The sequence below is a fragment of the Staurois parvus genome, unplaced genomic scaffold (assembly GCF_062004578.1).
Source record: "Staurois parvus isolate SC_StPar_1 unplaced genomic scaffold, SC_StPar_1.0 ptg000222l, whole genome shotgun sequence".
NCBI lineage: Eukaryota > Metazoa > Chordata > Amphibia > Anura > Ranidae > Staurois > Staurois parvus.
The window spans coordinates 756,008-768,952 of record NW_028318018.1 but is presented as its reverse complement, the minus strand read 5'-3'; the positions used below and the strand labels follow the sequence as shown (position 1 = coordinate 768,952).

The window sequence follows — 12,945 nt, the reverse complement described above, 5'->3', positions numbered from 1 at the left end:
TTCTTTGTAATACTTTCTAAAGGCTTGTGATCTGAATGCACCACCACTTGTGGACCGTAGGTGTACTGGTGAAATTTCTCTAACCCAAATACTACCGCCAGTAGTTCCTTCTCGATTTGAGCGTATCCTTGCTCTGTTAGAGTTAACGCTCGGCTTGCATATGTGATTGGCTGTTTATCCTGCATTAGTGTGGCTCCAAGGCCGGTTTCTGAGGCATCACATTGTACTACCACTGCTTGATCTGGATCAAAATATTTTAGCGTTGCTGCGTCTGCAATAGCATTTTTCACTGACTGAAAAGCAGTTTCATGGCTTTCTGTCCATTCCCAGAGTACGTCTTTGTGAGTTAGCTGTCTCAGTGGCTCACACATGTCTGATAAATGCTTGCAAAATTTGGAAAGATAATTCACCATGCCCAGGAATCGTTGTACTCCACGTATATCTGTAGGTGTCGGCATGTCCTGTATTGCCCTCACCTTCTCTGGATCGACTTTAACACCATTTGAGGTAAGAAGATGTCCAATATATGGCACTTCTGTCATTTTTAGTTTGAATTTTTCCAGGTTCAGTTTGATTTGTTTTTTTCTACATCTGTCTAAGAATTGTATCATCTTTTTATTGTGATCCTTTGTTGCGGATTCTAGATCATCACCTTCCCCAACTATTAGTATATCATCTGCTATTATTTTTACTCCAGACAGTCCTTCCAAAGCTTGCATCAATTTTTGTTGGAACACTTCTGGAGCCAGGCTTACTCCCATTGGCATTCTCAGCCACTTATAGCGTCCAAATGGGGAAGAAAATGCTGTTAATAAACTTGATTCTTTATCCAGTTCCACGTGCCAGAACCCATTTTTCACATCACATACCGAAAATATTTTAGCCTTTGATAGATCTGGTAGAATATCTTCTATTGTTGGCATTGGATAGTGATTTCTTTTAAGGGCCTTGTTCAGTGGCTTAGGATCAATGCATATTCTTAACTTGCCTGATGGTTTTTTCACTATCACCAAACTGCTGATCCAGTCTGTGCTTTCCTGTACTGGCGCTATCATACCTCTGCTGTGCAGATCCTGCAGTGCTTTCCTGTACTGGTGCTATCATACCTCTGCTGTGCAAATCCTGCAGTGCTTTCCTGTACTGGTGCTATCATACCTCTGCTGTGCAGATCCTGCAGTGCTTTCCTGTACTGGTGCTATCATACCTCTGCTGTGCAGATCCTGCAGTGCTTTCCTGTACTGGTGCTATCATACCTCTGCTGTGCAGATCCTGCAGTGCTTTCCTGTACTGGTGCTATCATACCTCTGCTGTGCAAATCCTGCAGTGCTTTCCTGTACTGGTGCTATCATACCTCTGCTGTGCAAATCCTGCAGTGCTTTCCTGTACCGGTGCTGTCATACCTCTGCTGTGCAGATCCTGCAGTGCTTTCCTGTACCGGTGCTGTCATACCTCTGCTGTGCAGATCCTGCAGTGCTTTCCTGTACTGGTGCTATCATACCTCTGCTGTACAAATCCTGCAGTTCCTCTTTAAGCGGTTGCATTAAGGCTACAGGTACTCTTCTTGTAGGCAGTCTGGTAGGCTGTATTGTATGATCAATTTCTAGTTTGTATTTACCTTCCAGGCACCCATCACCTTCAAATAAATCAGCATACTCTGTTTTTATGTGGTGAAAATCCAAAATGTATTCTGCCTTTTGTTTCGGATTTTGAGTATTCTCAGACACTTCCAGAGCCATGATGTTATGGGACTGCACCTTTATTAAGTCCATAGCCTGAACTGCTTTAACTACCAGCAAAGGAATGTGATGGTCGTCCTGCAACACAGTAAACTCCACTCTGTAGCTCTTTCTGTTCCGTGGATTTCTTCATTGTAGCTTGCATGTTCCCATGGGTTTCAGAACACTTTTGTTGTACATGACCAGTACCTTATCAGTGGGCTCAATGGGAACCTGTTTGTTAAGCAGAGTAAATGGAATGACATTGCAGCTCGCTCCACAATCCAGCTGAAATCTTATGGGCTGTTCATCCACCATAAATATGGCAAAGAGCTGCTTTGCATCATTGGCTACTGGCTGTTTGACTACATTGACGTTCTCTGTTGCAGACTGCAGCTGCAGCCATGTGATGCCCTCTGTGCTGTCCTCGTCTGTGTCCTGGGTCACTGTGTGGACTCGTCTGTGTCCTGGGTCACTGTGTGGACTTGTCTGTGTCCTGGGTCACTGTGTGGACTTGTCTGTACTGTTTGCTGGTTTTGAATCTGCACACAGCTGAAAAGTGGTTCATCTTGCCACAAGTCCTGCAGGACTCCCCATACGCTGGACATTTCTCTTTGTCTCTTTCATGTCTTTTGCCACAGTATTTACACTGGACTGAGCTCACAGGGAGCCTGGACCTTGCTCTGCCTTTCACAGATACTGCATGTACTGAGGCATCACTGGTGCCCTTCATCATCTTCAGCCTGTCTTTAGTCAGCTCAGCAGCCCTGCAGATTTGTATACATTTCTCCAGCGCCAGCTCTTCCTCCCTCAGTAATCTTTCTCTGAGGTGAGTCTCTGATGCCACACACTATCCTGTCTCGGATAAGGGAGTCCCTGATGTCCCCAAATCCACAGGTTGCAGCCAGTCTCCTCAGCTCTGTCACATATCTGTCCACACTGTCCCCAATCTCTTGATTCCTTGAGAAGAACTTGTATCTCTCCACTGTCTCATTCTTTTTGGGGTCACAGTGCTTATCAAATGCTTGCAGTATGTCTGTCAGTGCCATGCTGTCTGTGAGCAGGGTCTCAGCTAGTTCTCTGCCTTTTTCCCCAATCAAGTAATAAAACAGCTTTACTTCCCTCTGCTCATCTCTGGGTGCCACTGTCAGGTCCACATACAGAGTAAACTCTTCCTTCCAGTGTCTCCATGTCTGTGAGAGATTGGAAGAAGTGACATCCAGTCTCTGAGGGGGTTTCAGGCCACTCTCCATAGTGCAGTCTGATAGGGACTCTGTACTTACAGTTGCTGATTCTCTGTACAGTTCTAGTGTCACACAATCTGTATTTGTAGACAGAAGACTTGCTATTCAGAGGTCCAGTGCCCAGCTGCCACCATGTTCTGTTAGTTGATCCTGCTCAGATGCTCACACACTGTAGTTAGTAGCAGTCATTTTTATTAGATGCTCCTAGCTGCCATTATACATGTGTCTGCCTAGAACTACAACCAAAGAGAGGCAATAACACAGTTGTACCAGTATCTAAGTAGTGAGACCCCTAGAGGCCATACACAGCATATAACATATTGCTACACTGCACATCCATTAATTTCATTTTTAATTTTCTCTGCAGATCTCCTGCAGCCTAATAGCTCCCATTTTCCTCTCTATGTCTCAGCAGATCTCCTGCAGCCTATTAGCTCCCATTTCCCTCTCTATGTCTCAGCAGATCTCCTGCAGCCTATTAGCACCCATTTCCCTCTCTACGTCTCAGCAGATCTCCTGCAGCCTATTAGCACCCATTTCCCTCTCTATGTCTCAGCAGATCTCCCGCAGCCTATTAGCACCCATTTCCCTGTCTATATCTCAGCAGATCTCTCGCAGCCTATTAGCTCCCATTTCCCTCTCTACATCTCAGCAGATCTCCTTCAGCCTATTATCACCAATTTCCCTTTCTATGTCTCAGCAGATCTCCTGCAGCCTATTAGCGCCCATTTCCCTTTCTATGTCTCAGCGGATCTCCTGCAGCCTATTAGCTCCCATTTCCCTTTCTATGTCTCGGCAGATCTCCTGCAGCCTATTAGCTTCTATTTCCCTATATGTCTCAGCGGATCTCCTGCAGCCTATTAGCTCCAATTTCCCTATATGTCTCAGTGGATCTCCTGCAGCCTATTAGCTCCCATTTCCCTTTCTATGTCTAAGCGGATCTCCTGCAGCCTATTAGCGCCCATTTCCCTCTCTATGTCTCAGCGGATCTCCTGCAGCCTATTAGCGCCCATTTCCCTTTCTACGTCTCAGCAAAATGGTGCAATTAAAATATTTACAGAAAAAGATGTAACAAAGATATAAAGAGAACAATAAAACAACAGAGAAATAAAAGAAAGGAGTTCAGAAGGCAGGATACTTGCAATGTCCTTGGTTTAGCAGAGTCCAATTGTCTGAACAAAAAGATTGCCTTGGCTCTCAAGTCTGTTAGATGGTTCCTGATTGATGTTAAATGAGAGCTGTCTTCTCCAGGCTGTCAGTCTTTTTCTACCATATTAAAGGGGTGTCTCCTGAGAACAAATGACCAATCATCCAGTTTGGGGAGGGGTGTTAGGCGGTAACCAAGGTTATGACCAAATCCCTTCCAATTTCATACTAAGGTCAATAACCTTCAATAGGTACAGGCAGCATCCTAGCAACTGGCAGATTAATATTCAGAATTATATTCCAAACACAAAGATACCAAACATAGCGCACCCTTGTCACCCAGGAGGGAAGAGACGGCTTCTTCTCTCTTGTAGGCACTAATATAGTGATGTAAGGTCTTGTGTGACTCATATTAAAGTGACCCGTCCGAATATATACTTCATATTAATGTGCCCAGTTCCTGCTGAAGTGTATGAATTGTATGAAAACTGTCTCTTGTGGAATGTACGTTTTATGGCACGCTCTGCCCTAATGGCCTAACAGGTCATGACTGACTGAGTTATTGTTTTATGATCCAGCAGAGGGAAGTGGTTTTCCAGCAGACCCCCTGGAACCAGACTAATTAGAGGTGTACAGCCCTGGAGATGATCTATCTGTGTTTTATTTAGGATAAGAGATCCTGTTGACCTCCGTTCAACATACAGCTATGCATTCCATGTACAAAGGAGGGGGGAGGACAGAAGGGAACATGGCAGAGACCTAACAAGATGGCTGTCATATACAGCGTCCATGCCTCTATTGCACACAATCATCACAAAAGGAGGACATGATTCCTCTATATAGATCTTTATATCACCAGAGGGGTCACCAGCAGGAGGAAGGAGGTCCTGATTTCTCTATATAGATCGTTATATCACTAGAGGGGTCACCAGCAGGAGGAAGGAGGTCCTGATTCCTCTATATAGATCTTTATATCACTAGAGGGGTCACCAGCAGGAGGAAGGAGGTCCTGATTCCTCTATATAGATCCTATCACTAGAGGGGTCACAGGCAGGAGGAAGGAGGTCCTGATTCCTCTATATAGATCTTTATATCACTAGAGGGGTCACCGGCAGGAGGAAGGAGGTCCCGATTCCTCTATATAGATCCTATCACTAGAGGGGTCACAGGCAGGAGGAAGGAGGTCCTGATTCCTCTATATAGATCCTATCACTAGAGGGGTCACCAGCAGGAGGAAGGAGGTCCTGATTCCTCTATATAGATCTTTATATCACTAGAGGGGTCACCGGCAGGAGGAAGGAGGTCCCGATCCCTCTATATAGATCTTTATATCACTAGAGGGGTCACCAGCAGGAGGAAGGAGGTCCTGATTCCTCTATATTGATCCTATCACTAGAGGGGTCACCAGCAGGAGGAAGGAGGTCCTGATTCCTCTATATTGATCTTTATATCACTAGAGGGGTCACCAGCAGGAGGAAGGAGGTCCTGATTCCTCTATATAGATCTTTATATCACTAGAGGGGTCACCGGCGGGAGGAAGGAGGTCCTGATTCCTCTATATAGATCTTTATATCACTAGAGGGGTCACCAGCAGGAGGAAGGAGGTCCCGATTCCTCTATATAGATCTATATATCACTAGAGGGGTCACCGAAAGGAGGAAGGAGGTCCCGATTCCTCTATATAGATCCTATCACTAGAGAGGTCACCGGCAGGAGGAAGGAGGTCCCGATCCCTCTATATAGATCTTTATATCACTAGAGGGGTCACCGGCAGGAGGAAGGAGGTCCCGATTCCTCTATATAGATCCTATCACTAGAGGGGTCACAGGCAGGAGGAAGGAGGTCCCAATTCCTCTATATAGATCCTATCACTAGAGGGGTCACCGGCAGGAGGAAGGAGGTCCTGATTCCTCTATATTGATCCTATCACTAGAGGGGTCACCAGCAGGAGGACGGAGGTCCTGATTCCTCTATATTGATCTTTATATCACTAGAGGGGTCACCGGCAGGAGGAAGGAGGTCCCGATTCCTCTATATAGATCTTTATATCACTAGAGGGGTCACCGGCAGGAGGAAGGAGGTCCTGATTCCTCTATATAGATCTTTATATCACTAGAGGGGTCACCGGCGGGAGGAAGGAGGTCCTGATTCCTCTATATAGATCTTTATATCACTAGAGGGATCACCAGCAGGAGGAAGGAGGTCCTGATTCCTCTATATAGATCTTTATATCACTAGAGGGGTCACCGGCAGGAGGAAGGGGGTCATGATTCCTCTATATAGATCTATATATCACTAGAGGGGTCACCGAAAGGAGGAAGGAGGTCCCGATTCCTCTATATAGATCCTATCACTAGAGAGGTCACCGGCAGGAGGAAGGAGGTCCTGATTCCTCTATATAGATCTTTATATCGCTACAGAGGTCACCGGCAGGAGGAAGGAGGTCCCGATTCCTCTATATAGATCCTATCACTAGAGGGGTCACCAGCGGGAGGAAGAAGGTCCCGATTCCTCTATATAGATCCTATCACTAGAGGGGTCACAGGCAGGAGGAAGGAGGTCCCAATTCCTCTATATAGATCCTATCACTAGAGGGGTCACCAGCGGGAGGAAGGAGGTCCTGATTCCTCTATATAGATCTTTATATCACTAGAGGGGTCACCGGCAGGAGGAAGGAGGTCCCGATTCCTCTATATAGATCCTATCACTAGAGGGGTCACAGGCAGGAGGAAGGAGGTCCTGATTCCTCTATATAGATCCTATCACTAGAGGGGTCACCAGCAGGAGGAAGGAGGTCCTGATTCCTCTATATAGATCTTTATATCACTAGAGGGGTCACCGGCAGGAGGAAGGAGGTCCCGATCCCTCTATATAGATCGTTATATCACTAGAGGGGTCACCAGCAGGAGGAAGGAGGTCCTGATTCCTCTATATTGATCCTATCACTAGAGGGGTCACCAGCAGGAGGAAGGAGGTCCTGATTCCTCTATATTGATCTTTATATCACTAGAGGGGTCACCAGCAGGAGGAAGGAGGTCCTGATTCCTCTATATAGATCTTTATATCACTAGAGGGGTCACCGGCGGGAGGAAGGAGGTCCTGATTCCTCTATATAGATCTTTATATCACTAGAGGGGTCACCAGCAGGAGGAAGGAGGTCCCGATTCCTCTATATAGATCTATATATCACTAGAGGGGTCACCGAAAGGAGGAAGGAGGTCCCGATTCCTCTATATAGATCCTATCACTAGAGAGGTCACCGGCAGGAGGAAGGAGGTCCCGATCCCTCTATATAGATCTTTATATCACTAGAGGGGTCACCGGCAGGAGGAAGGAGGTCCCGATTCCTCTATATAGATCCTATCACTAGAGGGGTCACAGGCAGGAGGAAGGAGGTCCCAATTCCTCTATATAGATCCTATCACTAGAGGGGTCACCGGCAGGAGGAAGGAGGTCCTGATTCCTCTATATTGATCCTATCACTAGAGGGGTCACCAGCAGGAGGACGGAGGTCCTGATTCCTCTATATTGATCTTTATATCACTAGAGGGGTCACCGGCAGGAGGAAGGAGGTCCCGATTCCTCTATATAGATCTTTATATCACTAGAGGGGTCACCGGCAGGAGGAAGGAGGTCCTGATTCCTCTATATAGATCTTTATATCACTAGAGGGGTCACCGGCGGGAGGAAGGAGGTCCTGATTCCTCTATATAGATCTTTATATCACTAGAGGGATCACCAGCAGGAGGAAGGAGGTCCTGATTCCTCTATATAGATCTTTATATCACTAGAGGGGTCACCGGCAGGAGGAAGGGGGTCATGATTCCTCTATATAGATCTATATATCACTAGAGGGGTCACCGAAAGGAGGAAGGAGGTCCCGATTCCTCTATATAGATCCTATCACTAGAGAGGTCACCGGCAGGAGGAAGGAGGTCCTGATTCCTCTATATAGATCTTTATATCGCTACAGAGGTCACCGGCAGGAGGAAGGAGGTCCCGATTCCTCTATATAGATCCTATCACTAGAGGGGTCACCAGCGGGAGGAAGAAGGTCCCGATTCCTCTATATAGATCCTATCACTAGAGGGGTCACAGGCAGGAGGAAGGAGGTCCCAATTCCTCTATATAGATCCTATCACTAGAGGGGTCACCAGCGGGAGGAAGAAGGTCCCGATTCCTCTATATAGATCCTATCACTAGAGGGGTCACAGGCACACAATCATCACAAAAGGAGGACATGATTCCTCTATATAGATCTTTATATCACCAGAGGGGTCACCAGCAGGAGGAAGGAGGTCCTGATTTCTCTATATAGATCGTTATATCACTAGAGGGGTCACCAGCAGGAGGAAGGAGGTCCTGATTCCTCTATATAGATCTTTATATCACTAGAGGGGTCACCAGCAGGAGGAAGGAGGTCCTGATTCCTCTATATAGATCCTATCACTAGAGGGGTCACAGGCAGGAGGAAGGAGGTCCTGATTCCTCTATATAGATCTTTATATCACTAGAGGGGTCACCGGCAGGAGGAAGGAGGTCCCAATTCCTCTATATAGATCCTATCACTAGAGGGGTCACCAGCGGGAGGAAGAAGGTCCCGATTCCTCTATATAGATCCTATCACTAGAGGGGTCACAGGCAGGAGGAAGGAGGTCCCAATTCCTCCATATAGATCCTATCACTAGAGGGGTCACCGGCAGGAGGAAGGAGGTCCTGATTCCTCTATATAGATCTTTATATCACTAGAGGGGTCACCGGCGGGAGGAAGGAGGTCCTGATTCCTCTATATAGATCTTTATATCACTAGAGGGGTCACCGGCAGGAGGAAGGAGGTCCCGATCCCTCTATATAGATCTTTATATCACTAGAGGGGTCACCAGCAGGAGGAAGGAGGTCCTGATTCCTCTATATTGATCCTATCACTAGAGGGGTCACCAGCAGGAGGAAGGAGGTCCTGATTCCTCTATATTGATCTTTATATCACTAGAGGGGTCACCGAAAGGAGGAAGAAGGTCCCGATTCCTCTATATAGATCCTATCACTAGAGGGGTCACAGGCAGGAGGAAGGAGGTCCCGATTCCTCCATATAGATCCTATCACTAGAGGGGTCACCGGCAGGAGGAAGGAGGTCCTGATTCCTCTATATAGATCTTTATATCACTAGAGGGGTCACCGGCGGGAGGAAGGAGGTCCTGATTCCTCTATATAGATCTTTATATCACTAGAGGGGTCACCGGCAGGAGGAAGGAGGTCCCGATCCCTCTATATAGATCTTTATATCACTAGAGGGGTCACCAGCAGGAGGAAGGAGGTCCTGATTCCTCTATATTGATCCTATCACTAGAGGGGTCACCAGCAGGAGGAAGGAGGTCCTGATTCCTCTATATTGATCTTTATATCACTAGAGGGGTCACCGAAAGGAGGAAGGAGGTCCCGATTCCTCTATATAGATCCTATCACTAGAGAGGTCACCGGCAGGAGGAAGGAGGTCCTGATTCCTCTATATAGATCTTTATATCACTAGAGGGGTCACCGGCGGGAGGAAGGAGGTCCCGATTCCTCTATGTAGATCTATATATCACTAGAGGGGTCACCGGCGGGAGGAAGGAGGTCCAGATTCCTCTATGTAGATCTTTATATCACTAGAGGGGTCACCGGCAGGAGGAAGGAGGTCCCGATTCCTCTATATAGGTCTTTATATCACTAGAGGGGTCACCGGCAGGAGGAAGGAGGTCCTGATTCCTCTATATAGGTCTTTATATCACTAGAGGGGTCACCGGCAGGAGGAAGGAGGTCCCGATTCCTCTAGATAGATCTTTCTATCACTAGAGGGGTCACCGGCAGGAGGAAGGAGGTCCTGATTCCTCTATATAGATCTATATATCACTAGAGGGGTCACCGGCAGGAGGAAGGAGGTCCTGATTCCTCTATATAGATCTTTATATCACTAGAGGGGTCACCGGCAGGAGGAAGGAGGTCCCGATTTCTCTATATAGATCTATCACTAGAGGGGTCACCAGCAACCTCATGTAGAATACTGTGTCCAGTTCTGGAGATCTCACTTACATAAAGGTATTGATAAGATAGAACGAGTCCAGAGACGGGGAATACAAATAGTGATATCAGGAGAGACTTCAGGAACGTAACATGTCCAGTCTGGAGGAGAGAAGGGAAAGGGGAGACATGACTGAAACCTTTACATACAACAAGGGAGTGAATAAGGTTCAGGAGGGCAGGATTTTCAATATGAAACCAAAATGAAGAACACGGGACATGACCTCCAACTAACTGGAGGAAAGTTCACAACTAATCTCAGAAAGTATTATTTTACTGAAAGAGTAGTAGATGCTTGGAATACATTTCCAGTAGAGGTAGTGAGCCAGAGACAAATCACAGAGATCATCACAATAGTACACAATGAATGGTTATGAATGAAAGCCATTCATTGTATACAACTGTCATATGATCACTGTGATGGTCACAGCAATCACATGGTACTGGGCTGGCCTGGTACAATGATTTGTCATCTGGTGGACACAGCAGGTGACATATCAAGATACAGCAGAGCCACTAGACTTGGAGGACTTCATATGATGTCCACCCAGGATGGGAGAGATCCCGCTCAGCTGTCATTCTGCTATAGGCCTGGTGGGAAGCAATTCATTACAGGGGACACTGTACAGGTTCTATATGTAGTCTGGGGGTCCCTGTGGAAGTCCATGTGTGGACATTCCTACCTATGATAAATGACAGGCTAAACCCACCTGGAGACTTTCTCCACACCTGGAGTGTGCTGAGTTCTTGGAGAACGTCTACACAGTGTTTCCAGATTGGCTTTATCACCCCAACGAGCTCGCTCCAGTTCATGGATGTCATCATTATGTTTGGAGGATCTCACCAGTCAGGAGCCTTTCCTGTCATCCTACATGTTCCCTTCTGAGGATTGTTCTATCCTTCCAAACAAATGTATGAAATCATGGATGAGTCCTCCTTCTATGTGATCTAGAAGATCTTCAATCACAATGTCTTTATGGATGAAGTGGATGGCCCAGTTTATATATTATTTATTGCTTTACAGCTTTATTCCCTCCAGGATTCATTCTTTATTTATAGAACCATTCAAGGAAGTGTTCTTACTGTGAGAGATCTCCACCACCATTCCTCTGTGACCATTACATCCTTGTCATTTATGTCTAACATCTTCATTATCAGTGGATTGATAGATATTCTTATACTTTAGGATATATATTTGCATTTTCTTCAACAAAAAGATACATTTCGGAGGTATCTGTTTCATTGGGTTTACCTTTGTTTTTAACTTGTGTTCTGTGTCTTTAAGACTTTTCTTTATGTAATGAAATATCTTTGTTAAACAGTTGGCTGCAAAAGATCTAGATTTATTTTTCTTACTTTTTAAAATAATTGTTGATCTTCTGTGGTAGCCCTCAAAGGTAGATATTATACAGGAATGGCTATTATGAGACATTTTGAGGGCTGCAGTTCCTCTGAACTCCACAAGGTGGTGATCTCATTTAAACTCAGACAGGAAGTTTCTATGGAATACACACAGGAAGTGATGTCAGGTATAGACAGGAAGGGATCTGAACAAAGACAGGTAGTTCCTTGTGGCACAAAGAAGAGGAGACGTTGCTGGAAGTGGCAGCAGAGGAGGTAATAAGATGTTATTTCCTATTTACACCCAGTAACCCCCCATCATGTCTATCCTCTTCCTCTATAGTCATGTCTGTCCTCTTCCTCCATAGTTATCTCCGTCCTCTTCCTCCATAGTTATCTCCGTCCTCTTCCTCCATAGTCATGTCTGTCCTCTTCCTCCATAGTCACGTCTGTCCTCTTCCTCCATAGTCACGTCTGTCCTCTTCCTCCATAGTCACGTCTGTCCTCTGCCTCCATAGTCACGTCCGTCCTCTTCCTCCATAGTCACGTCCGTCCTCTTCCTCCATAGTCACGTCCCTCCTCTTCCTCCATAGTCACGTTTGTCCTCTTCCTCCATAGTCACTGTGATGTCTTTTATCCCCAGCAGATGATGATACACACATATATAATGTGGGAACCCAGATGAACCCCTTCAGGGGCAGAACATTCCCCCACTTCCAGGGCCGGAACATTCTCCTCATTGTGGAGATAAATTCTAGTAATATGGTCCTCTAAACAAACAGCACTGACAATAAATAGACAAGACAAGGACCATCCTGACCATACATGGCCTACAAAGGGCAATGATGACACTACACAGGCAGCCAATGGGCAATCATTACACTATGCAGCCAACACAATGATGGAGTGCCGGGGTCAGGAGTATGGAGCATAGAGCCCCTTACATTGCTGGGAAGGAGGAAGGAAACATTCCAAATGAATAAAGAGTAATCACCACTGAAGTGCTATGTTCCCTCTTTTATACATTGTGGAGGGTCTGGTTTGAATATGTCCAAATAAAGGTGATTTTTTTTTTTTCGGATGTGCAGCCAAACAGATTTTTCTTCTCTACCCGGAACAAAACATTCCCCAGCCTGCTATGAAAATTATGTTTATTCATTGGTGTCAGAGGGAGGAAAACAAATGAAGGGTCTGAGGGATGAAGGAGAGCTGAGAGGACTCTCAGGAGGTACTAAGGATGAGAGACTTTGGGACCCCTGAGGGTGTAGAGTAGATGGTGAAATCTGGGTTGATAGGGTTGGCAGGTAGCATGTCTCTGAGGGAAGAGAAGGTTGTAGGACTCAGGGGGACTCTGAGGTAGGGAGGGGGGCTCTTGGTCTCTGGTTGTCCTCCCACCTACACTTACTTTCCAGACCTCCTTACAGAACTCCAGCCAGGAAAGG

At 46.2% G+C, this 12,945-nt stretch overlaps 1 protein-coding gene across 1 annotated transcript in view; it reads left to right on the top strand.

Moving 5' to 3' along the window:
* LOC149460670 (uncharacterized) overlaps positions 1 to 12,945 on the top strand; it is a 62,532-nt gene that overhangs the window by 36,551 nt on the left and 13,036 nt on the right. The window contains exon 2 of the mRNA XM_089679355.1: positions 11,118 to 11,132. Coding sequence (XP_089535481.1) covers positions 11,118 to 11,132 — 15 coding nt within the window. The remainder of the gene's footprint in view (positions 1 to 11,117; positions 11,133 to 12,945) is intronic.